This window comes from Rhodnius prolixus, unplaced genomic scaffold, assembly GCF_049639745.1.
Source record: "Rhodnius prolixus isolate KJV_2025 unplaced genomic scaffold, Rpr scaffold_2, whole genome shotgun sequence".
NCBI classification, from domain to species: domain Eukaryota; kingdom Metazoa; phylum Arthropoda; class Insecta; order Hemiptera; family Reduviidae; genus Rhodnius; species Rhodnius prolixus.
Window position 1 is genome coordinate 382,250 of NW_027411592.1, and position 22,717 is coordinate 404,966.

At 34.1% G+C, this 22,717-nt stretch overlaps 3 protein-coding genes across 5 annotated transcripts in view; 1 reads left to right on the forward strand and 2 right to left on the reverse strand.

The window, feature by feature from the left end:
* t (C45 family peptidase tan) overlaps window positions 1–1,115 on the reverse strand; it is a 19,520-nt gene extending 18,405 nt beyond the window's left edge. Inside the window, exon 1 of the mRNA XM_074117142.1 lies at window positions 970–1,115. The gene's annotated coding sequence lies outside the window, so the exon portion shown is untranslated. The remainder of the gene's footprint in view (window positions 1–969) is intronic.
* The window catches only part of LOC141448650 (uncharacterized), a 12,910-nt gene extending 8,378 nt beyond the window's left edge, over window positions 1–4,532 (forward strand). For all 3 annotated transcript variants that reach the window (XR_012455192.1, XR_012455193.1, XM_074117146.1), the window contains one exon: window positions 4,251–4,532. The gene's annotated coding sequence lies outside the window, so the exon portion shown is untranslated. The remainder of the gene's footprint in view (window positions 1–4,250) is intronic.
* On the reverse strand, window positions 2,827–21,924 carry Prp39 (pre-mRNA processing factor 39). The gene is made up of 19 exons (XM_074117127.1): window positions 21,681–21,924; window positions 21,185–21,218; window positions 20,357–20,412; window positions 16,430–16,837; window positions 15,269–15,488; window positions 13,736–13,872; window positions 11,458–11,565; window positions 10,800–10,925; window positions 9,710–9,858; window positions 8,444–8,569; window positions 8,192–8,363; window positions 8,000–8,110; window positions 7,664–7,828; window positions 7,002–7,137; window positions 5,264–5,472; window positions 4,554–4,613; window positions 3,508–3,692; window positions 3,334–3,420; window positions 2,827–3,263 (listed from the first exon to the last, which is right to left on the reverse strand). Exons 1-19 carry the CDS (start codon window positions 21,702–21,704, stop codon window positions 2,969–2,971), a joined length of 2,808 nt encoding a protein of 935 aa, XP_073973228.1. The 5' UTR covers window positions 21,705–21,924; the 3' UTR covers window positions 2,827–2,968.
* Between the last annotated feature and the right edge of the window lie 793 nt (window positions 21,925–22,717).

Sequence of the window (22,717 nt, forward strand, 5' to 3'; positions counted from 1 at the left end):
AGCAATGTGTTGGTAACAGCAAGAAGCAAAAAATTCAGGAATTGAATCTGAAGTAGTGTAGAACTGAGAATAATCTACACTTACATGTGGACTTGGAAATGGCCTATGTATATTCATTGTGTAGACATCCTTGAGTTTATTGTGAATACTGGATCTCACGAGGCTATCTTTAACAATTTTCTATTCTAAAACCACACAGCGTCATCTAATAAAAAAAAAATTTATCGTAAAGTTCCGATGGTTTTAATAATTGATTTCTTCATGTTGTTCCGTAGATCATGTTCAAGGTATGTTTAGAGCCCCAGTTAGTAAGGGTAGGTGCACGGCATATTATTAAATTTTTCCAATGATATGAATGATTAATACCAACAAAATACCGTTGATGTCTAATCAATGGGGTGATAAAAAAAAAAAAAGGATGCAGTTGAAGAACCATTAATTTAAGATAGCGAAATAGTTAAATTGCCTTCTTTTTTCTGATGCCCATTTGGTGGTTTTTAAAATAATTGATTTCGTTTTAGTAAGAATTGTCTATTAAAATCAAGTTTATGTTGTGCCCAGTCATAAACTTGATAGGACTGCTAGCTTTGCCATTTCTGTGTAAGTACTCCTGCTGGTAAGCAAGATTTAAGATCAATTTAAACATGGCTACCGTACCTTTTAGCTCCGTAGACTTAAATGAATCCTAGAATTAGGATTATATTAGTGCAATTCGTAACACTACAATATCATTACGTAAAATCGCTCAAAGAGAAAATTTTAGAATTCTGGCAAGATAGATTTTTCGCCCATTCATCGTTTTTCTTGTAACTTACAAGAAATCTTGCAAACTGTTATCACACCGCGAGCCTTAGGTTGTGTAAACGTACACACTAATTTACATATAAAAATGCGCGCACGTTTATGTACCACAATCAGCACACTTCTTGTACGGAAAACCGACTATTAGCTATGTACACGTTTCCTTACCTTAATAGTTATATAGTTGTGTCTGACCTTACACCTGTGCCTTAGTGAGACAATTCAACGTGCTACATTTGTGTTCATCATAGCAGTTCACACTTCTCTGGTGTGATAGCCTTTTCAGATCGACAGAGAAGCAGGGATAAGGCTTCTCCTGTATGTACGGTTAGTAATGTAGGGTTTCGGTGAGTTGTTCGGTTTCATTTTTATTATAATACGGTTTCAGTATATTATATGGTTTTGACGTTAAAATTTTAATATAGTAAGCACATATATAAATCGATCTCTTCGTGTTGGATTTTTGGCTTTGCTACTAATAATAGTAATAATAATTTGAGAGTAGTCTAACTAAAAGCAAAGTCAACAAAACCTTCCAGCCGCTAAGTTTAACCCAGAACTGTATGCTTAACTCAGACTTCTTTTTAACCGGAAATATGTATGTTTTCTTTTTCATTAAGGTTGTTTTAGATTTTTACAGGAATTTTTATGTATTTAATCAACTTAAGAAATACTCCTTTTACAACATATTTTTACTTTCTGTTTTACTAAATCATGTTAAATTACCGATATCGACTTTCAAGAAAAAAAAAATCAGTTCTTACCTCTAAATTAAACAGGTTTTTAGAAAATGATCTGCGTGTGCACGTCGCAAATGGATTTTTTTTTTCAAAAATGAAAAATCGCTGGAAGCAGGTTACAACTTAAATAGTATAAGTTTTCTTTAACAATTAGTTACTAGATCATTCTGTGAAGGATTACTAAGATTATAGTAGTAGTTGTGAGCTTGAAAAATGGCTAGAAAAGAATGAAATTTATTCATGGTTCTGAGGCTGTTCTATCAAAAGCTATTTGAAGGAAAGCAAATTTTTATTTTATTCGGTGAAAGACATTCAATTCAATTCAGATGTTTACTGTGAATGTTTTTATTTATATTTAACAAAGTTTTAAATAAGCGTTTCTTCTTTTTTTGAAGCTGAGAAGAAATTAAGAAATATAAGGGAACAAAAGACGTTCGAGTAGTCTAGTCTGAGATTGTGAGGTGAAAACATTCGTGGACATATTTACTTTATTGCTCTATTCCACAAGGTTCTTTAGGCAAACAATTTTGAAATTCCCACAAAGGTTTAATCAAGGAGAGACTTGTTTTCAGCTCGAACAGAACTCAAATATAATTATAAATTATGTTTTAATTGTGAAAGCTTAATTTTATTTGGAATGTTGAATATTATTGGAAAAACAAATTAGTACTAAGGCCATATTTTGTAATGCCTGGGCTAGTTACATAATGTAAACCATAATTGGTGTTTGTAATCGCTATTTGAGGATTTAAATGGTACAGGAGCCAATATTAATGTACAGTCTCATTGCATAGGTGTTATCTCAGCTTTTATTTTTTTATTTATTTTTTGTTATTAATTAATACTGCTATTTTCTAATTTGGTTTCCGCTTTCTCTTATTTATTTTATTTTCCTTCCTGTTAGTAATAGAGGTTCATCGTGCACCACAAATAGAGGAAACCGACGTGGCGCTCCAGTCTCCTGTAAAATTTTCTCTTCTTTCTTTAACCCACGCCCTTCTCCATTGAACACTGGTGGGCACTATTATGTCTTCATGTTTAGGGTTTAACAGCGGGTTCTCTCCGAAGTGTCAAGCTAAAACAAATGGTATTGTGCAGGATCGTTCTACCTACAAATGGTATTGTGCAGAGGAAAATAACAGTTTATCCGGTTACATCAGGAAATAGCTGAGGACGTGGGTGTTAGCGAGGTCGAAAGGTAGAAAGATGCCAAGATCTACTTAACAAATAAGAAACCCCTGTTTGGCCCTTGCCTAAGCAATAATTATGGCATTAAATAAGAAAGTAAGACAATAAAGTAAAATTTATTGATATAAAACATGAGATAAACGAGATAACAGCAAGTCTACACTAGTGTAATTCTTGTTTCTACCCTTGGTTTCCACTGTTTCTTCAGGTACATGTCCCTCTTAAGCAATTCACAAAAATTAGGAATAGTAGTTGTAGCCACCCCAGCCTTGGTTGTAGTTGCCGTAACCAGGCTGGGAGTAGGACCAGTTCTGGTAGCCCGAGTAGCCGGCCTCCGACGTGCTGTACTGGCCTGCTGTGGTCTGCCCATATTGGCTGCCACTTCCGCTCGAGTAGCCCTGGTTGCTCGAGTAGTTGCTTGAGTAGTTGGAGTTGCTGTAGGTTGAATTGCCGCTGTTGGCCGACGCCGGCTGACTGTTTCCGGCCACATGGTTACCGTCAACCTTAACTTTTGTCTTGCCGTCATCGCTTTTTCTGCAAACATTTAAACAAATGTACAGAGCAAGAATATAAAGAATTATAAATTAACGGAAGTGAAATTTACTTGTCTTCCTGAGTCTTGTGCAGGTGCTTCTTTCTTTCTTTCAGCTGTTTTAATATCGCAAAATAATCTTGTTTCGCTTTCTTAATCCTAAAATTAAAATATTATTTAATACTAGAGGAGTTTATTTTATTTTTTTAAATTACGTAAATGCTCTTTATAGTTAACAGTACTCACGATTTGATGTTCTTGCCGTAATCTTCGATAAATTCAATTTTTCTTTGCGCAAATTTAATCTTATGTTCAATATCAACGGAATCTTTCTCAATAATCTGATTAAATATTGCGACACACTCGTCTTCAACGAATTCTGTTTTGTTCATCAACAGATCTAGTAATTGTAAGTTCAAACGAATATTTCCCTGAAACAAGAGACATATTGGCGAGAAGTTCCTCCTAGGCTTGAGGGTACCAGTGATTAGTGTTAGAGCAAATAGATTCGGGGATTCTTACTACCTTATCATAGGCAGATAAGGTAGATCAAGGGGCTCTCTTGGCCTAAAGGCGAGAACATAGCGGCTATTCCATCTGCGGCCCTTCTAGCTATTGAGGTTCATCCCATTAACCCTTGCTTCGTCTTTATTCGTACTAGGCCAAGTGGAATGCCGTCTTAATCTGACCTTATGCCTTCTTATAAAACACGACAGATAAACGATAGGTATCTTCGTACAGTATTCCGCTCTAGGTAGATTCAGTCCTGAGGAGACTTAAACAGAGGGACAGGAAACTTCTTCAAAATCCAGTCATAATACACTGCCATTACTAGCTTGCTATATGAAGTCTGGCACTTGCAGACCAGAGAAGAAAATACGTCAAAAGACTGGTGGTTAGGAACCCTGCATCTTGCAAATTCTCTTCTAATTAAAAATGTTAGTTACAATAGCTACTAAAGTTTTTATAATGATTTTTTTTCTTCACAGAGCACCTGCCGTGCAGTTAGGGCCAGGAAGAAAAATAAAATAAGCTATCAATTTGTCGGCGACTCACTCGCAAGCTGCGACCAGAGACTTTATCGTAACGAGAAGATAATACTGTAAAAACGACTGGTGGGTGGAACCCCTGGAACTAGTTAAGAGAAAGACCAATATCTAAAAGTATTATTTAAGACAATAAAGTATGGCTGCAACACAGAATTCGCTTTGTTTTATTTTAATACTAACATGTAAAAAATACAAAAAGAAAAAAGCATTTTCTAACTTCTATTTACTTTTTAAATTATGTACCTTATCTTCTTCAAGCGCTTTCTTGACGACAGAAATGGCTTTCTCGTTGTCGTGCAATATCTATTAACAACAAACATGAATAAATAACATTTAGAGACTGTCATATCTATTTCTAGGAAAAGTATTTTGTCTGTGAGAAAGGCTCAGAATAGCTCAGACTTCGGTACATCGGAGAAGAAAACTCAATCCTCCTTACTTAAGGCTTCCTGACCAACTTCCATGGGATCTAACCTTATCCAAGCCAAATCATTTGGCATTAGAAGTTCGGAGGAGGACAAAGGTCTTCTGTTCGCAATATTTAGTCACCACTTTCAGCACGCAAAAGCCTTCATCAGTCAATTAAGAATAAGATTCACAATAAAAATAAAAATTGACCTCGCTGCTTCAAACAAATTTTTCAATTAATTCCGTGCTTGTCCAATATCGGTAAGAATGTTTTTTTTTTTTTTTTTTCAAAATGTAACAGAAAAATAAAATAGCCAGAACAAAACGATATATCGTTAACAATAAAAATAAAATAGCCAGAACAAAACGATAAATCGTTAACAATAAAAATAAAATAGCCAGAACAAAACGATATATCGTTAAAAATAAAAATAAAATAGCCAGAACAAAACGATATATCGTTAACAATAAAAATAAAATAGCCAGAACAAAACGATATATCGTTAACAATAAAAATAAAATAAAAAAACAATCAGCTAGCCTACCTTCATGCAGAATCGGGCATACTTGACACTCAACGTGACGAAGGCAATCTTGGTTTTTGCCAAGGAGATATAGTGCTCGTATAGTCGAGATGCTTCAGTTAAATTTCCTGCGCGTCTTTCTAAATTTATTTTGCGAAGCTGAATAATCAACACCCCTGGCACTTCTTTGTCTATATGACATAAGATTTTTCGAGCTCCTTCAACGTTCCCTAGACAGGAAAAGAAATAGGCCAGTAAAGTAGTCGTAACTAATGAATAGTAGCTCCAAAGTAGTTGAACTTTTAATCGGTGAAATAAACAGCAGCTGGGCTGGTTTATGCTTTTTGAGTGTTCAAGTAAATGAGAAAATATGTGACATAAAATAGGTGCCTAAAAAAACAGACTCCCTTACTGCAATCAATCAACTCTACTGTCAAATTTTCTTTTAAAAACGTTAACAAGAATCTTCGAATTCCCGGACGAACCCTACTCAATTAAGTAAAGGCGCGCGCTGATGTAAGGTAATAAATAATCCTACTGCAAGTGACCATTTTGCAAATGTCCTTCCCTTAATCCGTCCCAGATTGTTTATTGTATACCTGGCAGATCTCAGACTTTCATCGTTAAGTCAGAGATAGATTAATCAGTTTAGACTTCACTTTAAGTTACCGTCTCGCAAAACAGTTGCTGCCTGAGAGAATAAGGTTACATACTGGGATTGTGTGTCGTTCAAAATGTTATTTACATTTTTTTAAATAATACTGATGAATATGTGATCCATCATCTTATGTGATTTTGAATATGATTAGTTCAGTTTTGCAGAACGCGTTTAATAATATAGTAATAGTATGGCAGCACAGCGTTATAATAAGTGTTGTTAAGTTGTGATTTCGGTTGTAATCTGAACTCCAAATGGATCGTAAAAGCGTCAAAATAAAAAATGATTTAAATGTTCAAAAAGTATTAAAAGTAGTGTGACGAAACAGAAATCTCTACCGCTTAGTGGATAAGTGATCATTTCTTTGTACCCACGCAAATGTAGCCTTACTGAAAACCCAATCACTTCACGTTATACTCTGAACCCGTATGATAAAATGCGCAATTGAATCTAAGTACGATTTCAAAGAGGTCGCACGGGGCAAAATGATTGAGAAACGCTACTGTAGAAGACAAACATATGTAGTGAACAAGACAAAAGCCACTGCAGCACACGAGCAGCCCATAAATGTGATGGTGGGGATATCAGATATAAGAAGATAACCAAGTTGGGTTCGCTAAGTCAGGTGGCGCGGACTTCTACTCTCATATTGCTCACACTTGCGTCTAAATAATTTTTCTAGCAAACTGTACTGTAAGGTAAATGTCTCAAGTAAAGAAGACAAGCTATTTGATTTTCACACAAAAAAAAATCTCCGAACCTTACTTCACAGATTCTAGTGACTAAAAACCACTTTGTTTTGTGTTTTGCTATTGGTTTATTTTTAAATTGGGATTCCATTACTTTTTTATAAGAAAGAGCAAGTCAGAATCAAGCTACACTTCAAAAGTCTCTTACTTTTTTATTTTCTTAACTTATGAGACCTCGAATTTCCAGTCGCGAACTTAAGTCGTAAATTTCCGGTAAAGCCTCAAAATGAAAACTTGAAAAGCACGCAAAGCATCATATTATCTGAGTAAGAGAAACATCAGTGAATCCCATGCAGCAATTCTGTATGTAGTAGACGAATATTTAAATTCCAGCTTACTTACGGAAACTTACCATGAGATTCCTCGAAAGTGGCCCAGTTAAGAGCCAGGTAAGGTTTCTTGGTGTGGTGAATCAGGCACGCTCGTTCATACACATTTCTTATTTTGTCCTCCATATCTCTTGGAAGACTTTCCAAGTATTTAATGTACTGAAAGAAAAAAGAGAACTTATCTATCATATAAAATATAACATGTTTTTTTTTTAATTGTAAAAACTGTTTGGACGGATTTTCATCCATGACAAAGTTTAGAGTAATCTGGTCTGTGAAGAGAATTTGACTTGCGTCAAACGCACATGGTAAGATGGGTAACTTGCGACAACTCAATTTTCCTACTTAATTAGATACTACCAACCGCTCAGCTTAGATGAAATACATCAGAAAAGGGCCCGAAAATAAATACAAGCAGTGATCGATAAAAATCTCCTTTACATTGCACAAATAGCTTTCGATTTGCTGTCCAAATATTATAAACGTAATTCAAATTATATATTTCAAAAACAAAACTTATTGGTAAACTGAAGAGAAAATTTCGGCATAATTAGGAAAGATTTTGTCAGCAAACCTACCTGTGAGAAGCGACGTAAGAAAAGAGAAGAGAACATGTAATATAATATACATACATTATAAGCATTACATGGAGAATGCAAAAAATGTAAAGGGTTGTCGAGCTTACCTTGACCCAAAATTCTTCATACAATGCGCAAGCAATCAGACATCTTTCAAAAAGTATAACAATCCTTTGCTCTTCTCCACCGGCGATTTCAAAGTCAATGTACTCTCGCCAAGTGTTCAGCTGAACTCGCTCTAAAGGTTTCACGTGGAAGTATGGACGCTTGATCTAATTAAAAAACACTGAATTTATTAACTGATTGGCTTAAAGCTACGCTTACCTCAATTTTGCAAGCATTGAGCGAGTTGACATTTTACTACCCAATGGCCATTGACCCCCATTCTAGCTCAGTATTTCAGGTAAAAACCTGTGTTAATTACAAGCAATTCAAGCACCTACCCCTTCCTCGAAGTTCCATCGTGCTATAACTGCCGTAATGGTATCCTTAAATATTTTCTTACGAGAAGTAATTATTTTCTCCCTGACTTGAGTAGTTTCCTCGTCAGCGTGCTTTGAAAATCAAGGGAAAAAGTTAATTTATTGAGATCTCTAGAATCTAACTAAACATGAATATCAACATGAATAACTCACCACTTGGTTAGTTTCGTCATCGTCTCCAGATTCGTCGCCCGGTGGTGCGGCCGACGGCTCGATTGGAACTTTTTTTTGCTTCAATTTCTGTAAAACTTCTGCTCTTATGGTAAGAAATTCATCCACTGATAATATTTTATTTGGAGGATTGTTGCGGACAAACTCTTCGAAACTAAACATCCAAATATTGTCAATAATGGCAAAAACATGGTCATTCACATTAAATCTATCATTATCTCTAAGAGTACCTACTTTTCAAAGTGTGTTTTGTATCCTTGGGTTGGTACCCTTAAGAGTTGATCGTAAATCTGGCTCACATTTTGTAAGTGCTTACCTTCTGCTTCCCATTTTATGTAAGAATCCCATAATCTATCAGACCTGCAAAGTAATGCCACACAATAAATTGATCACACAACTAAATTGGTTTAATTATTGGCCTAAAGATCAAGTATCAATATAGCGTAAACGAAGAGCAAATAGAAGCTTTTATCAGCTTAGAATATCTAAGGAACAATAAGGTATGGTACTGTATTAAAGGGAAGGTGGAACGGCTGCAGAGAAAGCTGGCCTCCAAAAATGCCAAAAGAACATCTCATCATATCCGCCGTATTCATCAAATTCACCTTCAGTAGTTTTGGGGCACTTCGACTACCAGGCCATTATAAAATCCGCATAAAATACTTGGCAGTTCTATTGGTAAGATAAAGGAAACATCCCACCAGATAATATTATCTTAAATATATCTTATTGTATTTTATTAAGATTTCGAGTTTTTTGTAGTTGATGGCAATTTTATATTTTCCACAACGAGTAAAGACGTCGAACGCACCGTAACAGAGATTTGGTTTGACGTGTATACACATCAAACGCGCTTAACTGGTTAATGCAGTAAATGGAGCTATCATGTGTGTTATGGGGTACAGGCGTGGAGGTGACAAGAAATATAAACAGGTTGACCGGTTATTTGCTTTTCATTTTATGGCGACGTGCCTCATTTTACAAGAATTCATAGTTTTTACTTTATTAAGTACTTTTTGACACTGGCTCAATTAGTGAAATTTTTAAACGGAAAGATTTAGTCCTGAAATATTGCAGGATGGCTCTCATTTATGGGCAACTTGTTGATGAATTTAATTTCATTTAAACTCTTATTTAGTTTTGTATTATTGCAGTATAATTTTTATATTAGACCAGAAAATTAAGTTCAGTAATTTTATGGGAAAAATTTAATTTATATTTCTTCTATTTAGTAATTAATATCTTTATAAAAATACCCTTACCCCTGATAGTTTTATACCAAGGGAACCTGTGTTTATAAACAGCTACTGAGTTTACTTTATGCCTATTTATGTGGGACATTCTAATTGATTTTCTTATTTTATTTTATAAATTTTCTTTTCATTCCCAACCATTAACCATGAAGGCAATAATTAATGTCGGAATATTAAGGTTACTCGCTTTTGTGAATATGTAATATAATTTTTTAAAAGTAAATTTATTTAAGGTAATGTGACCAACCTGAACTCTAGGCCACACTGCTCGATGGCTCTCTTAAACTGAGTGCGCAGTTGCTCTTCATCATCCTTTAAATTCACTTTACAGAAGTTCAAGTAATGTAGCCATAAATCTACACTCAACGGGATCGCTGTCAACCCTCTTTCAAATACCTGCAATCAATTCAATAATTCTAAAGGTTTTAAAAGAAATATTATTTATACAGAGCAAAGTAACATATATTATTACATGCAAGCTTATTTATATTCCTAAGAATTGGACATGTAATTTAAGAGAACCAAGAACTTCCATCTTGCTAATCTGCCGCGTTGTAACGTAATCATGTATGATTCCTTTACAAATTAATTTGAAAAAATGCCACTAATGAACTCAATAAAGACATGATGTTCACCAAAATAAGTTAAAATAAAAAAGAAGCCCAGCAAATCAGTAGAGGTTCGATTAAGAAAGAAAAGAGCTAATGAACTGCAACATTTTGGGAAAAGTTAGAAAAGCGCTAGCCCCACTACAAGTGCAGTTTGATCTTAAGAAAAAAAAAAAAAAACGAATGGTCAAATGGCCGTGGGGCCCTGTTGCGATGTTCTTTCGTATCATACTCTGAAATAAAGTAAAAAAAAAATGTTGTATCCGTGCTGCTGGTACCTTGTTGCAATTGCAAAAAATCTAATTTATACATTTAATTAACGCTTTGTAATTGTAAGTTTAAAAGTTTGCGCTAAGTATGATTATTATTCGAAGTAGATGTACTTAACGCTTCTGAATCCAAAGTGATGTCCTGTTGTAATGCTTGCTAGCAACTAAAGATCTTCTTTACGTGAGCTTATTCCCGCCTCAGTTTTTGTATTACTTCCCAGAAAAATTAACAGGCAAAAGTTCTACGGGGTATAAATGGTATAAAGTGGGTGTTGTAGGTTGAAAAGAATGCCTAGAAAATTTTCTCAGCTTCCTTTTTCTTTTGGTTGACTGTAACTCAATTTTCAATTAACTCAAAATTTATAATTTGTGTTTATTTTGTTGCTAATTTTCAATTTAATTTGATGTTTTTTTCTTTTACATAAAACATTCAAAATGGGAGCAAAATTTAATACTTTACCTCTTCACATTTCGATTTTTCCCCTTTGCGCTTTTCGTAGTCTGCATATTTTCGCCAATAGCCGTAGCAGTAAGGATAGTGCGAGAGAAATGTATCATAAGCCTCTCTCGCCGCTTCCAGGTCACTCTATTCACACAAAATTAACTATTACAATCACACATCTAATTAGATCACGTTTTTACTGAGACAAGGAAACAAAGTAAACTACACAATACAGTTTATACATGAGATACAGGATGTAGAAATTGAACACTCTCATGTTACCAAACAGTTCGGAGTAAATTCCCTCCTAAGTACCATTACCAAATAACACTAATCTAGAAAACTATTGAGAACTCGATCTTATCGTATAATTGCTGTTTGAAAACTGGAACGAGTAGGATAGCGGCGGTAATGGATGAATTTTTAGTTTTTAGCAATGATTTTGTAAATATTATAAGTTTCTAGAAAATTACTGCACTTTAATTGGGGAATGAGTAAGTTGCGTGAGTATTTCAAGAATAGCGAGAAGAGACTGGCGGAAGATGTCTCCAGGCAAAAAGGAAATGAAACCGAACTTGGATCTTCTAAGTGTCGCAGTCACAACTCAATTAAAGTAAATGTTAAATGAACGAATCTAAATATCAAATAGGTTGAAAGCCATTAAGGCAGCATCTACCTCTTGGTCCACGTACTGCAGTAGATATGTCCAACCTGTGAAATCTGTTGGATCGTCTTTCACAGCTTTCCAATATTTTTCCAGTTCGGGCAGTAGTTTCGATTTTGGCTGCAAAATACAAAAATAACGTCTTAGATAATGAAAAGATCTTTGAATGTAATTTAAAGTTAATATCGTATTATTATCAATAAGTTATCATCTATATTTAACAAAACATACAGTTTAAAAATTTAATTAAAAACGGTTTACTAAAAGATACGCAAATCTGAAAGTACCAAAAATTTTATAAATACTCCATTGATATAAATTGAGTTATTTTACTGTATTACCATTAAATTCCTATTATTAAGAATTTCTTAAAAATCTGAACAATACAAAGTGAGATGTAAAAGACCGGAATTTCAAAAAATTTACAATCTCAGAAATTAAACTTTAAATATCTCAATAACTATTATCACTAAAACATTGCTACTTATACCAGTTATAAAGAATACTATTTGGTAAAGAATTCATTAAAATCCAATCAATAGGTAAAGATATATGAACGTTTGAAATTTAAACCAAATACATTACCCAAAAATTTTAAACTTCTATATCACTAAAACATTTATACTTACACCAGTTATAAAGAATACTATTCTCTACAATTTGATAAAGAATTCATTAAAATCCGATCAATAGGAAAAGAGATATTAAGGTTTGAAGTTTGAACCAAATGTATAACCCAAAAACTTTAAGAGATATAAACTTTGAGTTTGGATCTAATTCGAAAACTTCAATATTTTAACTTTCTATATCTTATTAATTATTATAACTATATCCACATAGAATTTCAAATTAAATGAAACTTTATTTATGAAAGTCAGTTCGTTCGTCGATAATATGAATCGATTGCAATACTTCTGTTTAGTACGTGTATGAGCGGGATCGCGCTTTAACGTTACGTTGGTAGGCCTGACTCTTTCATATGCCCAATTTTTTCAAAATCGGGCTATGATTTGCAGAGTTATTAGTAAATAATTTTTTTTAGATGGGCCTTATGAATGGGGCTAAATCTGTTTCCATATAATGTACAGTATCGAGACTCCCAAAAGGCACATCTTCATACTTCATGAAATTCCGAATCGAATGAGCATTATTTATTAGATCTGAGTTGTTGCAAAGAAATACAGTTTTAAAGGAAGATTTGCCCTATAATTAAAGTAAATTGGAATTTTTTCTTTTTTAAAAGACAAATTAAAATTAACGGAAGATTTAGACAATCGCCGTTTTTACAACTGTTCTACTACTACTGGACAGTTTTAATCTCCAAGTGTCACTTTTTTAAGTCCAGATGGAAGAAAATGGCTAAGTTTTGTAATGAATTCCAATCGGTTTAATTCACAGTCTTGGGTGCTAGTTCCCTCGTATTTTGCCAAAATAGCAATTTTGCTCGTAAATACCAAAGAAAATTGGTAACAATATGAGGGAAGAGAGACACTAAAGGATAACAGGGGTATCGCAATAAGAGGAGAAATGAAAACGACACAAGAATATCTGGTCTTGTAAGATAGAATGCTGGTTGCATTTCATGCCGTCAGTTTATGTAAACAGGTAATCTAGATAATTGAAAAAAGCATTTAAAGCTGTCATTTCTGTCATAAATCTATACATTTATGTAGTGTAATACATTCATAGCTTTATTTGTACACTCCGTATAATTATTACCTAAAACTAAGAAATTTTCAAGGCATGTTAATCCATAAGCATAGTACGAGTAGTTTAATTTAGATTGCAGATCTTTTGGTGAAATTGATTAATCAACAGTACAACTCTTGCAGACAGACTTTATTCACATATTTATATGCTCTACCAAGTTTTGGGAACAACAATGCGGGTTATTACTCAATGATAGTGCGACATCACGCCTGGAAAGTTCTGAAAATAGTAATTCCAAAGAAGAGTCTTTCCGGGCATTGTTAGCCCGGCATTCAAGCATTCAGCTTATTACAAAATACGCCAATGCCAATTTAACAACTACAACTTCCTATCGCTTCTCATGACAACGTTCTTAAACAATCCATTATATCTAAAAATCATTAGTGTCCGGAGCCCTTTTCAGTCCACTGCCGGTTTCCGAACCATGTTCTCTCGTTACAGATCATTGTTCATGACGGATAGTGAGCTGAAGGAGTATTACTATTATTATTATTAATAAGTACAAATCTACTTCCAAATCGTATTGTAAATAACACTAGAGATGAGAGAGATGTTAATTAATTGCAAGAACCAATCATACCGGAGGTTTTACTCCTTTTGAATCGGGAGATCTCCTTTCTAAAGATCCAGAATCACCTTCTCCTCCTCTTGAGGGACTTCTTCTACTCTTTTCCTTTTCTTGTTTAGATTTCTTCCCCGAAGAGTCACTCTTTTGGTCTGAAAATTAAACAACATTGCAATTTTCAATTAAGGCTACCCAACAAATTGTACTTTGCTTTTCTAGTGGCTAGCTTTTTGGTGCAGATCTTGCGGGAAGCAAGACACGTGTCGGCACAATTATTGTTTTACGTTTTGTCGTAGGAGCTTCTTATAACGTAGATCAGGAATACACTGTAAGAAAGATTTAGAGGCTTGAGCCATGTTGGATATTAATTGATTAGAAGACCTCTCTACACATTTGTCGATTGCTCGATGGCTTGCTACTTACTCGACACCAAATTTTAATCACATTTAACTTATAAATTGATTTAAACGTATGGATTGGGACTCGAACGTAAACTAAATATTACGGAATTGAGAGTCTGAAACTGAGGTAGCTCTTTCAATCAGTGGCCATAATGCAGGTGGCGTTCGAAATTTTCATAACACTCCTGAAATGAAAAAATTAATCCAATTAAACAGGTGCACTCTAGCACTGAGTGGGTAAATGTCCCAAAACTTGTCACTAACTACGCATTTTTGAAAGAAGTTCTAGGTATCACTGGTTGAGGAATGGGAGGATAAGGGACCACAGTCGAAAGTACGGCAGAGATTGAAACATCAAAACTCTCTAAGACACCATTCGAGTAAAGATTGATTTTAACTCGACTACAGGAAAAAGGTTCAGGCTGCTTTTTGATCAATTGCATAGCCCTGACAGCTTATCAAGAAATGCGGATATGGAAACAATTTAGCAAAAGTACTTAGCGTAGGCTCTACATCTCACTATACGATTTGGGAGCAACGACCAAGGCCAATGCAGATGGGAAAGAGAAAACAATTATTTTATTCCTCATTTCAAAGAGAAGTTTTTAAGTTTAGGGAGAAATTTGGTGAAAAGAGAGTTTGTTGTGACGGGACTCGATTTGGTACAATAGGTACTCCAAGCTCAATTACGGCTTCTTAATGGAGTTAGTGGTTTGGATATTTTCGCCACATGAAGACTTTAATGAGATGTAATTTAATATGTTGAATGAATGATCAACATGCAGTGTTCGACAACCTTAGGAAGCATTAAATAAAATTACTCTCTTCCAAACTCGTACAAACTACAGTAAGTTTCAAGAAAATGTCATCAAATAAATTTCAATGAGAGTCGTGGGAATTTCAGCAATAGATTTTCTTCTTCTTAGGTGCTTTGACATGAGGACAGCATTCTCTCTTTACAGAAATAACAGTCTATTTAATGGACAGTCAGCTAAATGAAGCTCCTAGAATGAAAAAACCTAAATGCAGGCAGCTTCCTTCGACACCTTTGCTTTTAAATACTACTTAACAGAGAACCCATTATTAGCCAAATAGATCGATACAAACTCATTAAAATGTAACAAGAATATTGGAATAGTAACAGCACCGCTGTCAGACGAATGTCTACTGCTATGTTTCCTTTTCCTTTTGGCAACAGGTGGCAACTCGTCGTCGGACACTTGCTCTGTGTCAGGAATGTCTCCAGCACTGATCGTCGGAAGTTCCTCGTCGGACACAGCTTCAGTATCCAGGACACGTTTATCACCTTCAGAAGGAAGTTCATCTTCGGAGACCATTTCTGTCTCATCTTCCAATTTGACGCTCTCCTAAAACAACTTATCTTAATAAGATATTTAATTATCAAAAAGATTAGTTTATTCCTATAACTCTAGCTGAGGGAATCGTATCTTAACCAGTAGCTCCATTTAGCATGTAGCTTTTATGCTATTAAGAAGGATTGAATTGTCACTTAGGAGAACAATTCCGTTATCAATATTGCAACAATGTACGGACTTCACTTAAACTACAACTAATAAAATAAACTATAGATACCATCCTAAAAACTCATATATTAAACAATCAACAACTGGAATAAACTTAATGTTTACTTTTTTTTACTCACAGTGAATGAAGCTATTGCGACAGGTCATATAGTATAGTTTCAAAGTAATACCCTAAACAAATTGAGCATTTTTGATACAGAAATTAAATTAAATGCAAAGCAATTAAACAACATAAAATTAAATTGAAAACTAAAAGTATACGTTTGATTTTGCTTATTATGTAAAAAGATGACTGATCTAATGACAAAACAAACAAAAGACAAGTAAAAGTGCTAAAATTTTGAACCAAAAATAACAGACTGCTCTTTTCAATATTTACAATACATTTTCTAATTTTTAGTGCAAACACAACATAATAGTACAGGTTATTAAATTTAGTAAAACTATCAATAATTATTAAATTAAGTAAATTTTCCACGTTATCGGGCTGACGGGTTCCCCTCTTGTTATCTGAATCTGGAGCTTAATAGCATCAGCAGTTGAAGGAGGTTGACTCTCCCTAGAACTTACCCAGATACAGAAATTTCTCATATCTGATGAAGTGCAATTTTCCTTGCCTTACTACAGGCACATTACACTAAGAGAGTCGCACTATTGCTCAGCCCTATAATCCCTAACAAGCAGCTACACGCTGTGGTTCGCGATATGAAGATAACGACCATTAAAGAGAAAATGATTGAGTAAAGAACGCAAATTAAGAATACCTTTTCGTCAGTTTCCTCTTCAATTTCTATTTCCACGGCTACTTTCTGCTGAACTTCGTTTATCTCAACATCATCTTCAATAGCGTTTTGAGAATCAGCTTCGATTATTTCCACTTCCGATTCAAACTTTTGTTCCAGGTTCGCTGCAATGATTGCCACTTCTTCTGTGGTTTCTCTCGCTTCACTGGATACATTGCCAATAATATTTCGTGCGCCTAATTCTGTTTCACAAATTTCCATTTCCGTAGCAACGGCACCTTCTCTTTCCATCATTTCTTCGGTTAGTTTGCTTACTTTTTCTTTAAATTCTACATCTGTATCTTGTTCAGCTATAGTTTGAAATGACACGTAATCAGAACTTGTTTCACATTCTTCAATGCAATATTCTTCTGTAGTAGAACCAGAGCCCTAGATTAACAAAATAAAAAAGACATGAACTTTTAAAAAACGTTTGTATCAAATTTGATCTTTCATCGTAACTGTGCTACAGAGAACATAACAAATTAATTTAAAATTAATAAAAAAAAAGCGAGGAAAAAGTTATGTTTTAGCCAAAATCGTCACAAGAAATAGATAAATAAATAGGTTTTAACTTAAAAAGTATTTCCTCAAGACTTTACTGGGCAGTATTAAATAATAATAATTAGGGAACGGATTCGTATGTATTTACATATTTTTTTCTAGGCAATTTACAGACGTTTTTCAACTAGAAGTATTCATACTGACACTTTTTAAGCCGTTTGAGTCTACTTTTATTTCACATATTTCCACATATTTGGACGTTATCGCATATTTATACATATTTGATTAAAATAAATAAATATTTCTACATATTTAATCAAAATATGTACATATTTTTTCATATTTTTCATTTTGGGCATATTTTCATAATTGGGAGGTGGTTGACAGGAACTGTGAACCACAGACTGTAGGGCTGTGAATCACAGTGGGTACAATGGTTATTGTAATTTACACAGAATGCTGCTAAACAGTGACGGGCACTTGTTAGTTCTTTGAAGTTGTGTGACGTTGTCTGTTCTTTCAGCTCGTTCGTTGAAGTGTCCAATTCATTTTGTTCGGTCACTTAGAGTATTCTTTTTTGGGTGAAATGCCACGAACATCGGCCTCAAACAAACAACTGGTTGCTAAATATCTTCGCGAGTTTCCAGCAGAACTTTTTCGAAGTGATGGAGACATTTTGTACTGCACAGCTTCTGACAAGCGCATTTCTTGCTCTCAACGTTCCCAAGTCACCCAACATATTGCCACCGCATCGCACATAGAGAATAAAAACAGAAAGAAAGAGAGGACTTCCTATCAAGCCTTCCTTACATCTCCATCATCAAGTAAGTCTACTCTGAGTACAGATCTGAGTCCGGCTTTGGTTAGAGCAAATATCCCTTTCCACAAACTTAAAAATCCTCATTTCAAAGGATTCTTAGAGACTATATTGGGAAAAAAAATGCCTGACGATAGCACTCTGCGGAAAAACTACCTGGAAGATATCTATAAAGATACACTAACCAAAATTCGAGAACATATCAAAGATGGACCGATTTGGGTGTCAATTGATGAAACCACTGACGTTGAGGGCAGGTATATTGCCAATGCAGTTATTGGAAAACTTGACAGTGATGCTGGTGTGGATTCAAAGCCATTCCTTTTGAACTGTGAGGTTCTCGAAAATGCAATCATTCCACCATTTCACGATTCTTCGATGCCTCAATGCATATCCTATGGCCCAGTGGAGTTTTGAACGAAAAAGTTCTTTTGTTTCTCTCTGATGCTGCCCCCAACATGGTCAAGGCTGGGCAATCTATTCAGGTATTTCATCCTAAGATAATTCATGTGACGTGTATTGCTCATGCCTTGCATCGAGTAGCAGAAACTGTCCGATCTTTGTTCAGTGACGTAGATTCCTTAATCTCCTCGGTTAAAAAAGTGTTCTTAAAAGCACCAAGTCGCATTAAAATGCTAAAAGATCTCTATCCAGACTTGTGCCTTCCACCAGAACCAATATTGACAAGATGGGGTACTTGGCTGGAAGCAGCTCAGTATTACTATGAAAAATACAATAAAATCAAGAATGTCCTTTCACATCTCGAAGACGAAGCAGTAGCAATAAATACAGCCAAGTCTTTATTCGAGAAACCTCATTTAAGGAACGACCTTGCATTCATTTCTGACAATTGCGTATTTCTTGCACAAGCCATTACCCAACTTGAGTCCCAAAATGTTCCACTGACAGAAAACGTGTCCAACGTTAAAAAAGTCATCGAAAAGGTGGAAGGAATACCTGGGAGTAAGGGAGATCTAATCAGATCAAAACTGGTAGAAGTACTGAGCAAGAACAAAGGGTGGGAGGCCATCTGCCAGATTTCTGATATTATCAGTGGAACAGAAGTCACCTCAGAACATCGTGTACCCTTTACAACCAACGAGATAACTTCTTTCAGCAAGGCAGCTATAACATCTGTAGATGTTGAACGATCTTTTAGTCGTTACAAGTCCATCTTACGCCCAGATCGTCGTCACTTTACGTTCCAACATTTGAAATTTCATGTGGTTGCAAACAATTTCGAAGAGTGAAGTTTTCAAAATTGAAAATTCAACACATCTTTTTATAAATTGTAAAAATGTTCTTTTCTTGTATAAATAATTATAACTTGCCCCCCTCAAAAAACAATTCCATTTTCATAAAAAAAAATGTCCATTTTACTTAAATATTCCAGAAAATATTTTAAGAAAATCACATATTTTCCACATAATTGACGAAAATAAATGCATATTTTAATTAAATATTTGGCATTTTTAAATACATAAAAATCCGTTCCTTCCTATACCAAATAAAAGCAACCATCACATCAGTTTAAGTACCTCGTATGTACTACTTCTTCGTATGTACGAACTGCTTCGTAAGGACTTCTTGAACTATGATTACGGTAAGAATATCTTGCAGCGAGGGGCGGGCGTTGGTCTAGTGGTCAAGAGCGAGGCTTTGTAAGTTGGAGCTACCCAGTTCGAATACCGCATATGACTACATTTTATACATCATACTTTTTTTTTTAAAAAAAAAAGTGTATTTCTAGTGGAAAATTAATATTGAAAACCGATCACGAACTGATAAAATTGTAAATTTAATAATAAATATCTCGACAAATATTAGGGATATCGAAACGGGGTCAACGACATTTTTCACAATTTTTTACTTAGTTTTTTCATAATCATTGTCAAAATCAGTGGTCCTTATAAAAACCCAATCAGGTTTTTGCCCGTAACAACGCCAAAAATGAAGATACAGCATCGGGGATAGAAAATTTGAAAACTAGACAAAAAAAACACAGTTTACTTCGTGGGTTTTTTCGGAATTCCGCTTTCCTAAAACGTTATTAGCGATTGGTGCGTTTTAAATGGATCACCCTGTATAAACAAAAAAGATTTGAAACAGAAATCATCAAACAATTTTAACAGAAATTTCTCTACGGTATCTGAAGAAAGTGTAAAAAAATTAGGAAATTGGTAACAAAAGTCTATTTCCCTAGAAACCTGCTGGGAAATATTTCAATTAAAAGTAATAGATCTGTTATTGGAAGTGGCTTAGATAAAAAGGCTTTCGGAAATCACATTGAGTAAAATCTCAACTAGCATTACTGGCTTACTTGAGATAGGAGATTGAAAATTGAGGACACACACTAAACATCAGTAACAATAATATGAATAAAATGCCGGGTTTGAATCCTGCTGCTGGCCCAAAGATTTTCTCTAACTAGGAGCTTCTTAGAGCACACTGTCCGGTTATGAACAGTGTTGATTGTAACGAGAAGGCACTGTATGAGCAGTACACTGAAAAAAGATCCGGCAGCCAATGACATCAGATGCTGACGCGCCTCAAATAAAAAAGAAAAGAAAAACAAACAAGATACTTACTGATTTAAAGTAAGAAGTATAATTATCTGCTTCAGCAGTGTTTCTTTCTCTGGTTTCTGCAACAAAATTCACTACTTAAAAAGACTATCTCAATTGTGAACATGCGTGGGCACTTTGCATTAATCTGCCTCTTCCACTTAAAACACTATTTTACTGACTATAAACAAAGTTCTAATGATTAATCAATTTTAGTCCTTATTACTACACTAACTACCATCAGGAGCCTCTTAAAAAATAATAGTTTAGAATACTCTTCTTCTGGCGTGAGGTGCGCCCTAAAATGCCATAATTGATAATTTCATCATTTAAATAAGTTGTTTCAAAAAATCATTCACTATAGAAATTATGTTCTTAAATGTTATTTTAAAATCGATCTTACATAATTTTAAAACACTGCGGTAAACAAAAAAATCATTATGAATACAAAGAAATACAAAAAAGTATCTTCTTGAACTAGTCTGTTTACTTTTAAGTAGTACAGTTAATGACGATTGCTCAACATACCACACGCCGTTAGATATAAAAAAAAATGTGTTTTACTGACTGGTAAGTGTTACAGATTGAGGGAGCAACAAATAAATAAAATGAGATTTTACGAAATTGTTAATGAAAAATAATAAATTTAAGATTAAAGTGTTGTTCGGCTTAATTTATACATTAATTAAATTATTAATTTTACGCAAATTAATCGATAACCTTTCGTATACAGATTTTCACCATATCTTGTAGGCTTTAAAAAAAAGTTTCAATAAAATATTGGTCATGTTCCACTTAATTGCGTCCATTAAAAGCAAATTATCTATCTTAATAAGTACGAACTATTCTCACCTTCAGATTCGAACAATCCTCCTTTGTCTTTAGTCTGTGAATATTTAAAAAAAAAAAAAAAATATTGTAAGTGCAGATACAATCACTTCATATAACAAATTACTAAGTAAATAAATATAAAAGGAAGAAATAATTCTACCAATTTCAGTCATTATTTTGCCGAGCTATCGACTTAGAGACAAGGTCAGGGCTTATACACTGACAAATTACAATTTTTTTTATTGTTATTATTAGTTTAATGTGTCTTCTGTCCTGACTGCTTTTGTACATAAGCCCTGAAGATGACCTTGTCCTTAGATCGAAAGCTCGGCAAAAGGAAAAAGAAATACTGAAATAGGCATTATTCTTCCTTCTGGATTAATGAATCAGTAATCAAAAACAATAAACAAATAAAACAAAATGTAAAAATTTATTCTATATCAAACCCATTAACCATTTATTTAAATACCGATTTCCTTAATACAAATAACTACCCTTAAAAATTATAAATTCAAACCTTTGATTTTCGTGTACGATTCATTACTTCAATACCTTCTGAAACGTTAGCAGCAAAAGTACAATAAATCAATTAAATTATATAAATAATTTGTAAATTTGATTGAAAAGATTTAAGTAAAGATTATACACTTCAATGCTACTCTAAAACAATATCACTTAAAACACCTCCAATTCAAAACTAACATTTCACAAGTAAAACAAAGTCACTGCCGGCTAAACAAGCAAATGGCGTCATTTTGGCAGTAGTTATATATTAGCATAAATCGATTATTAAAGTCAATTTACTGACAGACTACAAGATCACTTAATCGATTATGTGTTTGAGATTAATTAGGTTGCTTTTCAGAGGATGAAAAATTACTCCTACTCCTTACTAATGACAGGAGTCAGGGCACAGAAAATACGAACATTCTTCCAAAGAAAAATATTTACATGCTAAGATTGTGACATAACTTTTCGCATTAGACTTCTTCGCTCTTTTGTTTTTTAGCTTCCTTCTAAGGTGTTTAGGGCGTGGATAATGACTAAGGCTAGATCTTTCCAGGAATTTCGAATCATTTGTTCTGTGGGCACTTAAGATTCAATAGATGACCAAAATTAAGAACGTTTAATTTCTGTAACAAATGAAAAAACAGAAATCCCCATCACCATGAAGAACTTTGCTCTTTTCAACCGTTCTTGTAAGTTCTTGAAGAAGAAGAGTAGGTATTGACTGACATTACTTTGGGCATTGCCAAGGCAGATTTTTTTTCGTAGTCTGCAGAAATTTAAACGTGAAGTAAACCCTTGTAATTATGAAGAAGAAAAAATCTATTCAACATTTGGCTGTGCTTAATATTAAGTAGCTAATAGCACAGCTAACATATACAAATGAATTTATTTACGTACGTCATCATAGTTGTTGGTAATGTGATCTGCAGAAAAATGTTGCATATATTTAGATAATATAATATATTGTCATCAATTAAATAATGTAATAAGTAGAAACAGAAATCATAGAGTAGAATTAATTATTATACACGTGAATAATCAACA

What these genes read in the sequence shown, in the direction of transcription:
- Prp39 (XM_074117127.1), bottom strand. Translation starts at nt 21,704, where the DNA reads ATGAATCGTACACGAAAATCAAAG. An exon ending in ATACTTCTTACTTTAAATCA is followed by an intron (nt 16,838 to 20,356) that starts GTAAGTATCTTG and finishes TTGTTAATCTAG; the next exon opens with GGCTCTGGTTCTACTACAGA. An exon ending in CAGTGTGGCCTAGAGTTCAG is followed by an intron (nt 8,570 to 9,709) that starts GTTGGTCACATT and finishes ATTACTTTGCAG; the next exon opens with GTCTGATAGATTATGGGATT.